Below are 11673 nucleotides of genomic sequence, written 5' to 3'. Positions count from 1 at the left end.
GCCGTTTGTCCGAAAAAGGCAGTTGCAGGTTCAGTCCCTTTTGCAAAATCGTAAACCCGTCGCCTTCTATGGCCGATTTCTTGCTGGAGAAGATGACCCAAGCTCTGATACTAGTTGTGGGGCCAAAATCCAGCAATACCCAAGGTGATACCGAGCTCAGTTTCCACCAAAGTTGACACCACCACTAATTGAGACACACCCAACTTTCACTTTTCTTCTTCCCACCTACGGTTGCTATTCATTCCCATAAAGAGTCGGCCAATATGAGAACAATATAACCCAAGAGAAAACCACACAGGTTGCTTGAGAGAAAAGAGGCCGAGAATCAGCAGAGAAGAGGTCACAGAGAAAGATGGAGAAGACGGCATGTTGGAGGCGTAGGAGAGCCGAGAGTTATAGCCTAATGGAGTGACCAAAAAAGGCAAGTTAGGGTAGGTTAACTTAGTGGTCCAAAAAAAGGCTCAGCACAAAGAAAATGGGCTCCAAATGGATATCGTAGCTATCCAAGCAAATGGGACGGACCACGAGCAACATTATTAAAATAGGTTGCTTCTAACGATCCGTAGCAAATTGGGTTGGGTTGTCTTGATGATAGTGTCGACATATAGTTCAATCATATGGCCAAGGCCGACTGATAATAAATAAAATCGAGGTTATATCATTGTCCAGAAGGTCGTTGGACAATAAATTGCCTAACAATCTCATTTAAGCAAAAACGATATGTACGGTGTGGTATAAGTAGACAATCATTTAACATATTAATTACACACGCTAATACAAAATTGACATATGGACTAGCTAGCCTAACAACTAACTAACTTTCAGCTTCAATTGCAACGTGACTATTTCTTCCAATTGCTTCCATATTTTCTGTTAAATATTGTGGTTTTTGTTAATAAACGGCTCAACCAAACTATAGATCCTCGTGTTTTGAGGGAATGTGGAAGGAATGAGCAAAACTGGCAATACAAGTCTTTCCGGGATCTTGCCTCGTGTTCTTAAAACATGAGAAGGATGATAGGCCAGAAATGATTGAAGTTGTGAAAGAACTCAAACAGATATCAAGGTGCATTCGTACAAAGGAAGTGTTTCAGGGCATGAATCGTATACTGAATTCATCGAATTCCTATGCTTATTATGCATTTTTCATTGGCATACTGTTGATAGGACTTGTGAATATCTGTGCTTCAAGAGTTTCTAGAGTCGAGTTGTCAGTTAAACAGCTACTTCAATTGGTTGGAGGATTTTCTACTTGACCAGTGTTGCCTAACTGGGCTTATAGTGAACGAAATCGCATTGAGTGAATTAAAAAATCATATGGATTGTAAGTTGTAGAGAAAATGGCAAAATCTTATAGAATCTTATGGATGTTTTAACCACATTCTCCTAAAAAATCACTATTCCAAAATACATTTTCTCCCAAAAGAAAAAACATTAAGATGGAGCCCAGATGATGGAATTGGTTTTAGTTCTAGGTGATGAAGTTAAGAGCCTGTTGGGAAGTGATTTAAAGAATTGATTTTTTGATCGAAAAGTGGGGTCCACCTATGAGAGAAGAAGTCAAATATAACGACTGAAATAGTAAAATAACGGTCAAAAAATCAATTTTTTGGACAAAAAAATCACTCCCAAACAAGCTGTAAAATTGTTTTAAAACATTTTCACGTGATGAAGACATTAACGGTAAAGAATCTTAAAATTGGATAATAGTAAGATTGAAGAAATGCAATCCTTGAATAAAAATGGAACATGGAAACTGATACACAAGTCTAAAAATCAGAACTTAGTCCAATGTAAGTGAGCCATGTTTGGTGTTTGGTATGTATTGAAATCTAGATTAAAATTCGTCCAATATAAATTGACAAAACGGCTAACAACCCCTTTTTATTAACTTAAAGAGAATGACAAATCCGTCATTCAAAGGCCAAAATGGAGGGAATGGCAAGTTATATTACTTAATTGAATGAATTTTATGTTAAAAAATGTTCGTTTGTCCAATGTTTATTAAAGCAATAATGTTATAATCAGCAGTAGTCATTTAACATCTTATGTGGTAAAACCAAATAATTTTAATAATGCTAATTATAGACTCATAGTTAGTAACTGTAGTCATCATCCTATATGGTATTTTACGTGAAATAATTTTAATAATTTAAAAAGAAAAACTTTTCGTAATACTATGCCACATAAGTGCCACATGTGATGATTAATATGATCGCCGACTGTGAATAATATAAATCTTGTTAAATAATAGACTGCAGTCTAATCTGGTGATACATCTTATTATTTTGGGCCTTCAGAAGCCCATTATAGCCCAAGTACGGCGTGACTCACCAGTGTCAAAACGTAGCCCATTGGCCCAAACCCTCTGCCGACGGGCCTTCTCCATCATTTAAGCCACTAATAACTAATCCAACAATCAATTAATGCCAAAATCGATATTATCTCGTAATCTGAGTGACTGATTACAAATTAAATTAATTATACACCGATTAGTCCTAATTAATTCATAAAAAGTGACAGCGACAAAAACGGATAAACAAATGGAAAAAATCTAATAGCTTTTTTATGTCCATTGAACTCACAGGCGTAAACAAATTCCAGCAGATCCAGATCCGACACCCAGTTATCTCCTTATACTCTCGTTAATTGTACATTTCAGGTGATTATTTTGGTTTGGTTTTTGTTCTTAATTCGTTATTTTTTCCACATTTGTGGGGTTTTCTTTAATTAGTAAATACTGCGTGGATCTGTAGATGGATATATTTCAGATGATTTAGTGAAGTCCCAGCTGTTATACAGTGAAGTTGTTTACGGAAAATGGTTGGAATATGTTTAGTTTTTCTGCTTCCGTACAGATTAATTCAATTTAAAACTTTTGAGATGTGGGGTTAGTTCAATTCCTAGATTTAGGTTGTTTCATATTGAGAAAGAAACTCATATAAAGATCGTTATGCATTGACGAAATGATATGAGCATGTTTAGCCCCGATTTCAAGTTGATGCTTCTTAGTTTACTGCTGAAATGGGACGGAGAAAAGCAGCTTAATATCATGGCCAAATAAGCTCATGCCTGCACTCCCATTGCTTGTTGATCTCCTCAATCGAGGCAATGAATGTTAGCCTAGTGATATTTCAAATCGTGAAATTAACGTGTGCCCACAGCAATCAACTCATGGCAGCTTTCTAGCTTGCATGTTAGGATGATGTAATTCACATCACTAAATGATCAGGAATGTCTTTTATCTAAATTGGTAAAGTCGGTGTAATATAGTGCTAATAATTCATTAGAGAGCTAAGGTCCTCTTGGTATGAGGATTTCCAACTTGACCCATGTTGCGTGTCTTGGCTTATGATAAACTAATTACTCTATTTTTTGGAATGTTTAACGGCATGATGACGCTATGTGTCTACATGAGTGACCTTTGTTTGCAAGTGGTGAATGAGATGTGATTTTTCTTTGAATGGTGTCTTGTATGTGTATAAATGGAACAATTTTTATTTTTATTTGTTTTTGTTTTGGAAAGGTTTCTTATTTTCTATTGCATCAATCCCATATCTAGCAGGCTCATCATAATAGCAAAACAATGTCTAGAAGGCCCACTTCTACTCGTCGCCTTGCAGACAGTGGGAGCATTCCACTTGTGGGTTCATTGCACCCCAAATCACGCCCATCTCCTCTATTGTCTGTAGGGCTTCTTGCTGTGGTAAGTCTGATATCCTTCTCTTCAAATTCGTTTCCACACATGAGGGCATAGATAATCACAAAAACATGTAATGCACAAACTATTATCTTGAAGTCGTTATCTTGACTGGTAGGATGTGGTGTCATTGGCAGGGTTGCCAATCACAAGCTTCATGTTGGACACATTATCAATGCTGGAAAATAATGATCTAGGATTCCTTTTGCATCTGATGTCTACGTTAGTTATCCCTATTGAAATCATCTTTTCAAATATGTAGCTCATGCACTAGAAATTCATATGCATACATGCATTCCCTCATTGGCATATAGATTGTGAATTCGTTAAGGTATATTGCACTTTTTAACTGAAGTATGGTAAAATATGACCAACAGATACTGCTATTCTTTCCCTTCTTAATTTATGTTTCTGATGTTGGGCCTACTTACAGATAATTATGATATTTGGATTTGAATTTAAAGTGACAAAAAATGAGATATTGTATATTTGTGAATTTTCAGGGAGCATTACTTATTGTTGGTTACATGTATCATGGTTCAGGTACGTAGTTTACACGTTAATTTGTTTAGTTATGTCCTAATCAGCAAAGTTTATGCTTTATGTGCCTTTGCATCATCTTTTGCTGGATATTTTTGTGGTCTTGTCTTAAATTTTGATGTGGTAGTACTTAATCAGTTAACTTAATTGCATCCATTTGTTTTGGAAGGCCATTTAGATATGGTAGTACTTAATCAGTTAACTTAATTGTATCCATTTGTTTTGGAAAGCCATTTAGATTACTATGTATTTCATGTGCTTTACCTGTAGAACTCACATTAGTTGATGTAATTCTAATTTTGAATTATTTTCATGACAGGATCGAGGAATGGTGACATAATGGCTTTAAGTAGATTGGATGGTAAATTTTCAAGCTATAAAAGAATAACTTTACATTATCTGGTTACCATCTCAAGCCCTTCATATCTTGATTTTGATGCTTATTGTACTTGGAATACAGCAATTATGTCATGATATCTTCAATATATACTTATTTTAAAATGAACATGGCTTTACTAGATGGAGTTTCTTCGAATTGCTTTAATTTTATATAGATAGTTATATCAGTGCTTATAAAATTTATCCTTGTTCCAATTTATATAATATTAAAAATGTTATTTTCAGTAAATCAAGACTAAGCAGCACAAGCATGTAAAATGTGCCGTTTCTTTTACTAGCAACCATTCTAACTGCAACATATTTTCTTCATTTTTTCCTTGCTTTGTAGAGTTGTCAGTTGTCCCATTCTTACTAGAATGTTGAATAGTCTTCCACTGCAAATTGGCAATTTTAATGAAGTGCTTGATTTTTAGCGGTCTATCCGTCTATGTAATCTTATATGGTTTGAAAAGTAATCTTATTGAAGTGTCCTTGCTTAATTCTACTGTATTAGGTTCTATTCTAATTATGATCTTCCGTTGATTACTAAAATACTGAAGAAGATGATTGGTCTGATATTTACAAAATAGGTGCTTGTAGTTCTTCTATCTGACTTCTTTTCGGTTTTCATTGTTTCAAAAATAAATAAATGTTACTAATAGGATGGAACATCATTGTTTGAGAAATTTAACCATGTATCTGCAGGTGGTGTTTCATGTACTCTAGAACTTCAGAAATTAACCCCTATTCTTAAGAAAGCATATGGTGACAGCATGAGGAAAGTGTTGCACGTAGGCCCTGATACTTGCTCAATAGTCTCTCAACTATTAAAAGAAGAAGATACTGAAGCTTGGGGTGTAGAGCCTTATGAGTTAGATGATGCTGATGCTACCTGCAAAAATCTTGTAAAAAAGGGCATTGTGCGTGTGGCTGATATCAAGTTTCCTCTTCCCTACAGGGCAAAGTCATTTTCTCTTGTCATAGTGTCAGATGCATTGGATTACTTGTCGCCGAAGTACCTGAACCGAACCGTTCCTGAGCTAGCGAGGGTATCAGCTGATGGTTTAGTTATATTATCTGGTAATTCTCTAGAAACCAAGTCATATTATATTTATTAACTGTTCCGCAAATGTTTCTTGTAGCACATGGAAACTTACCACGTTTCTTTGTTCCTTTAAAGCTTGGAATTAGGATGGGCTTTTCATTATGTTTTCATGTTTACTTTTGGAAAGTCTCACTTAGACATCCTATGCAATGGTAGTTAGGTGGGACTCATATGAATGGCTCATAAGGACTTAGATATCTGCCTTTTTACAACGTGGGTTTAAACATTTTTGGCTAGTGTCTAATTATGATTTCAAGGCTAGTAATCTGACTCGAGTTCATTTACTGGTGTTAGAGTAGTCTTCATGGAGATGTCCACTTGGGTGAACCTGGAATTGTGGAGTTGGCAATTGTCTGACTCTACAAGCACTTCTTGTATCCAGTGAGGGATTTTTAACATCCTGTCCCACGTTGTTTATGACGAAGTTATGTGAATAGTTTCTAAAGAGTTGACTCAATACCCCTTGAAAACATGTGCTTAAAAACATTTTGTGATGGTTTATGTCCAATTATGTTAGCATAGGCAGTGTAAATGACTGTAGTCCTTGTGATGTGAATTTGGTTATGTTTAACTGGTAAAGGAAAATGCCTAGCCTGAAATTAAAAAGGTTTGGGTTTCAACTTTTAACCAAATATTTAAATGCTTAGAAACCCTTATTTTAAAAGTAGACAGTGTTTGTAAACAAGATTAAAAAGCGCTCTTAGCCTATGTTTGGTTCATATTTATAAACTATTTATAAACACTAGAGTCACTTTTTATCCGTACATTTCGAGGGACCCAATAATACTACATACTTATCCACTACTCGTTTTTGTCTATATTAAAATTTAAACCGTTTATAAACACTTCCCATGCATTCTCTTGACCATGTATTTGGTTTGTTAAATACAGTTTTATTCTCAAGAACCCATACCATCTTTGAATTCTTCACCACTTATTTGCCAACCCACATATTTGGCATACTTACATGGGGGACCATCCCATACATATGTGTGTGGCAAATAAGTATGCCAACCTATACATATTTCTGACAAGGAAGCAAATAAGCTGGTCTAACATGCTCATCTTGGTTCCAAGTGATCATGGTTGCATAGATTATTAAGGCGGACGCATATCAGCAGTAAGTAAACCAATCCCAATTGATATAGAGTTTTGAATCTGAGTGTGCTTGGGCGAGAGGAATCTTGGGGAAGGTGACACCTATAAAATTTTCTTTCACACTCCATTTTTACCTTGTAAGGAACTAGTTTACGCCAGTGGTGTAGGCAAAATGTTGGAGTTTGACTTGCCCTCATATTTTAACTGCATAAATATTAACATACCTGATTGTATCATTCATGGAATGCTCTACAAATTGACACTCTTTCAAGTAAATAGTACTGTGAGGGTGGCTCTTATGCCATCCGTAATGATCTAGGACAAGAGTACTAAGATAGTGACTTCCAGGAGTTCTATTGTTTTTCATTATATTTCCATTTATAAGTACAGTCGGACAATGGTCTTGGCAGCATGTTATTTTGACTTGAGCACTTATTTCAAGGTAGTGACTGTTCAAGTACTTATATTTTCTAAACCACTCATAAAAATTTCAACGCTTGCAATACTGAATATCCTTTGTTCCGAATTATAACCTATTCTACAAAGTAGGCTTTAGAGTTGTAAGGTGATTTTCCTGCTGGTGCTACGATCTATATTTTGGTGGACTTTGTCGCATGACCTAACATCTTGTGTTGTGTGCCTGACCAAGCTAGACATGATGGAAATTTTCATGGTTTGACACGGCCCACCAGCTTAATGTGCTGACCTGGCCCACTTGGGCCAATGATTTTTATAATGAAATTGGAAAAAAGAACTCAAATCCCCACTCTCTTGACGGCCAAAAAATTGGAAACCAATCACCGTATTGTTGAAAAACAGTTGATATAGGTTGTGGGCCTAGGATGTCTGACCTGCTTCCTCAATCTGGCTGTGGTAGGTTCCAATATGAAATTTGTGTCTAGTTCTACTAGCCCAACCAATTTTACACCTCTATTATCAATAGAGGTGTAAAGTGGGTTGGGTTGGCACAGCTTGCAGATGTTTCATATAGGTTGGTTTTCTGCCAAACATCTACATTCTGCAATCAACATGGACCAAACTTTTTTGGCAGAATGGTGAATCTCCAGTTGGCACCTTGGGAGGGGATTCGTTTTCTTTAACCTTTATTAGATAAATTATTGACCCACAAGAATGAACTCGACATAGGCTATGCCAAGCCATGGAAATTTTCGTCATGCTGGGCTTGGCTAGACACAAAAATTCTAAATCATGCGAAGCCTAACACAAACCCTATTACAAACCTCCAAAATGTGGGTCATGCTGCTGTTCTGACACACGTTACACCCTTAGCTTAGACTTATCCTAGTGGACCACATCAGGAGCATCACTTCGGACACCGCTTATATATAATTAAGCTAAATGAGAGTATTTTTTTGTTTTATGTGTCTTTAGTTTAGCTTTCTCTCCCTTCTCAGAATAAGGCGAAGGCTATAAAGCCCTTTGTTCAGCTTGGATGGTGTAAAAGCCCGTGTCTTTTTGCCCCCAATAACTTGTTATCAGCCAATTTAGGCAATTGACATTGGCAACGTGTTAGAAACCTAATTTAAGTGCATATTGCTAAATAGTGAATATTTTGAGTTATATAAACTATGTATATGCTTCCCAAATTTTGGACTTACCTCGTGTAAATTCATGGCATACATTACAAACTAAATCTCTCCCATATGGATTTCCCTTGAGGGTGGTTCTGGCCTTTTGTGTATGGGGGAGCCTGAAACGTATAGAAAAATCTTAAGCCTATGTAGCAATGAGAAGTCGCTATTCTAATTTCTTGGTGAATTATACTCATAATTGTCAACCGACCTATATGGGATGAAGTGTTACCGTCATTCTCTCCTCTGGCTATTTAATTTATAATGAATCTATATCTTCTAATTTCACTTTTTTTTATATAGGTTTCCCAGGTCATCAAAGAGCTAAAGTGGCAGAGCTATCAAAGTTTGGTCGCCCAGTAAGTGTCAGTTTACATTTTCTAATTTAATGCATTTGAAGTAAGTCTGGAGCAGATTTTATAAATGAGAGAAATGTTCAACTCTTTTGTTGCACCATCTACTTTCCGCATAAAATAATTGGATATAAATATAACAAAATATTGGGAATTGCAAAAAACTTTATACTTGGTTGAATATTTGCTGATAATGCAATGCTTCAAGGTTAAACTCTCGATAGAAATTCCACAACTGGTTAATGTTAGATTTCTCGTAATCTTCTTATACCACAACTTTCTAAGGTTAAACTCTGGAACATTGAACACTGATCTCTCCCTTTCGTAGGCTAAACTGCGAAGCTCATCTTGGTGGATAAGATTTTTCATACAAACCAGCTTAGAAGAGAACGAAGCGGCTACTAAGAAGTTCGAGCAAGCAGCAGCCAAGAAGTCATACAAGTCGACATGCCAAGTTTTCCACCTCAACCCGTTGCATTAATTATCCTTTCAACATATGCCCTCTTTATGAAAATGATGCAAAAGAGCATCTTTAGTTCTTACAAGCTTTAAATTATAAATGTGGAATTTTGTGTTTCCTTGATTTATATTATCACGAGACAGAAATATTGTTTGATTAAATTTTTTGTTTGTACAAGTTAGCATCCGCCACCATGTATTTTTCAAAGTTAGAAACTTGAAGTGGGATTAATGTGTAAATTGAAACACGTGATTTCTATCCAAGAGTCACTTGGAAATTGGTCCGTAGCTGGATGGCGACATCGGTTCGCATCATCACATGCCTTTGCTGTTATTTATATTGATAATAGTAGAGATAATGTACGGTTTCATTGATGTAAATAATCCTAATGGGAATTAAACTTTAATTAATTAATTTATTATTATTTTATTTATTTATTTATTTTTTTAATCAAGATAGTATTTTCAATCGGACGCGAGATTATTTGTACAATATTAATATTATTCATTCATAGTAGAGAAAATGGACGGTTCGATCGGTGATGTGTTTTTTGATTTAGTTTCTATTAGGTAGGGAGTAAAATTAAGTACTTAATTTAAGTTAAAGTTAACAACTAATTTTAATTATAAATTGTATAGAATTCACAACTTTTTAATAATATATTTTATCAAGTTTTATCAAAATTTGATTTTAATCTTCGTCAAGTGGAAGCTTATTATCCAATGGATAGTCAGGATGACATATGTTCTACTCTCTTTTAAGGTGGGTCAAGTCATGTAACAAATTTCATGACTTCATTTCAAGATGTAATAGTAGTCGCAACCCCTTTAGGAGGTGGTTTGACAAAAAATTTATAAAATTATTGCAGATTTTGATTTTTTTTTAAAAATGATGAAATATATGATTCAAAAGTAGATAAATTTTGTGTAGCAGGAAAAGTGGAGTTAAAATTTTAACTTTTTTAAATAACTTTTAAGCTATCTCAACTCAACACTAAAATTAAGTTTAGAATTCTTGAGTGAAGTATCTTTCTTGGGGCCAGTTATACTTTAATTATATATATCAATAGAGTTTATACTATGGGTAAGCGCCTAAGTGGTGTGCTACAAAGATATTGTGCAGTTAAAACAAGTATTTATAGGTAAGTTTAGATGGCACAATTTTTTTAAAAAAATAAAATACTTGGGTCCATGGCCAGTAATTTTACCCTTAAATTTGGTAAATTTAAGTGGGTTTGTGCCTCAATCAAGTTTGTACTTGTACAACTTTCTATACCAATTTAATATGTGAGATTGAACACAATTAAAAAGATTATAAAAAATTTCGGTAGTTGGAATTTTTGTAATTACCGACTCTAAACTCGACTATTCAGATTAGATCTCCATATCAATTTTGGTGCAGGTCGGTTCAACAGGATGAAACAATATCGTTTCATTAAATAAGCAATTAAACAACACAAGACATGTTACTAACATAGAATTTTTTGTAGTGAAGACAACTCAAATACAACTTACAAAAGCAATTTGGATTGGGATTCGTATTCACTCTAGTCTAGCAAGAATAATTAGGATTTCATATTTTACGAAGCAATTTAGACTTAGCATTCTCATTCGCTAAAGTCTTGAAATAATAATTAGGATTTCGTCAGATAAAAATGGGAGAAATTTTGAATCTAAACTGGAAGAAAGAATAAGCACATGCCTTAACAATTGGTCATTTACTTAAATTCGCAATTAATTTACTTTTGAAATAGCATAAAAAGTCATTTTCATATCCTTTGAATTTGGATTACGCAACTTTATTAGAAGAATTTTGGCAAATGCAAACAGAAATGTAAATGACAGCAGATGATTGAATGGAGAAGTTAATTGTAATTTAAGTAGTCGAATAATGGAATGATATGTGACATTATTTCAACCTTTCTGCCCACATATTCGGCACTGTAGCATGATTGTTGAATTTTTTATCCTCCACCGCTAATGCATATATGAGTTCACATGACTTTATTGATATCAATATTATGATAATGTATATAGTCCTACTTACTTTTAATTGATATTATGATAATTAGGACTGTTAATGGATTGAATTTTGATCTGAATCCTATCCGAATTTGATGAAATTAATTGGAGATTGATTTAAGGTCTCAGTTCAATAATTCGATCAAGATCCGAATTCAATAATTCAATTAAGATCCTAATTCAATAAGTCATTAACTAAATGAAACAAATATGATTATACATCAATCTGATCTGATGCTAACCTGTTTCGATTTGTTATAAATAGTTGAGTCAGTTAAATATTTTTATGGCATGTTATTTGTCACTAAAATGAATAAATGATAAAATAAAAAAATTTAGAACAAAGAGGTCATCAAATTCAAAGCATAAAAAAAAAATAGTCTATTCACCTGTATACCATTAATTGTTTGTAGCCTCCCCCCCCCC

The 11673-nt window shown here is 34.5% G+C and overlaps 1 protein-coding gene across 2 annotated transcripts; it reads left to right on the top strand.

Moving 5' to 3' along the window:
- Nucleotides 1-2506: 2506 nt before the first annotated feature.
- LOC111410176 (uncharacterized protein At3g49720-like) lies at nucleotides 2507-9540 on the top strand. 2 transcript variants are annotated; one of them, XM_023040409.1, is made up of 7 exons: nucleotides 2507-2662; nucleotides 3563-3706; nucleotides 4204-4243; nucleotides 4560-4601; nucleotides 5324-5698; nucleotides 8717-8772; nucleotides 9095-9540. In XM_023040409.1, exons 2-7 carry the CDS (start codon nucleotides 3587-3589, stop codon nucleotides 9245-9247), a joined length of 786 nt encoding a protein of 261 aa, XP_022896177.1. In that variant the 5' UTR covers nucleotides 2507-2662; nucleotides 3563-3586; the 3' UTR covers nucleotides 9248-9540. The 2 variants fall into 2 exon arrangements, with proteins under 2 accessions (XP_022896177.1, XP_022896176.1); XM_023040408.1 differs by having other exon boundaries at nucleotides 2508-2662; nucleotides 3566-3706.
- The last annotated feature ends 2133 nt before the right edge of the window (nucleotides 9541-11673 follow it).

Source organism: Olea europaea, chromosome 15, assembly GCF_002742605.1.
Source record: "Olea europaea var. sylvestris chromosome 15, O_europaea_v1, whole genome shotgun sequence".
NCBI classification, from domain to species: Eukaryota; Viridiplantae; Streptophyta; class Magnoliopsida; order Lamiales; family Oleaceae; genus Olea; species Olea europaea.
The sequence above is the reverse complement of the archived record's forward strand: the minus strand, read 5'-3'. Positions and strand labels throughout refer to the sequence as shown.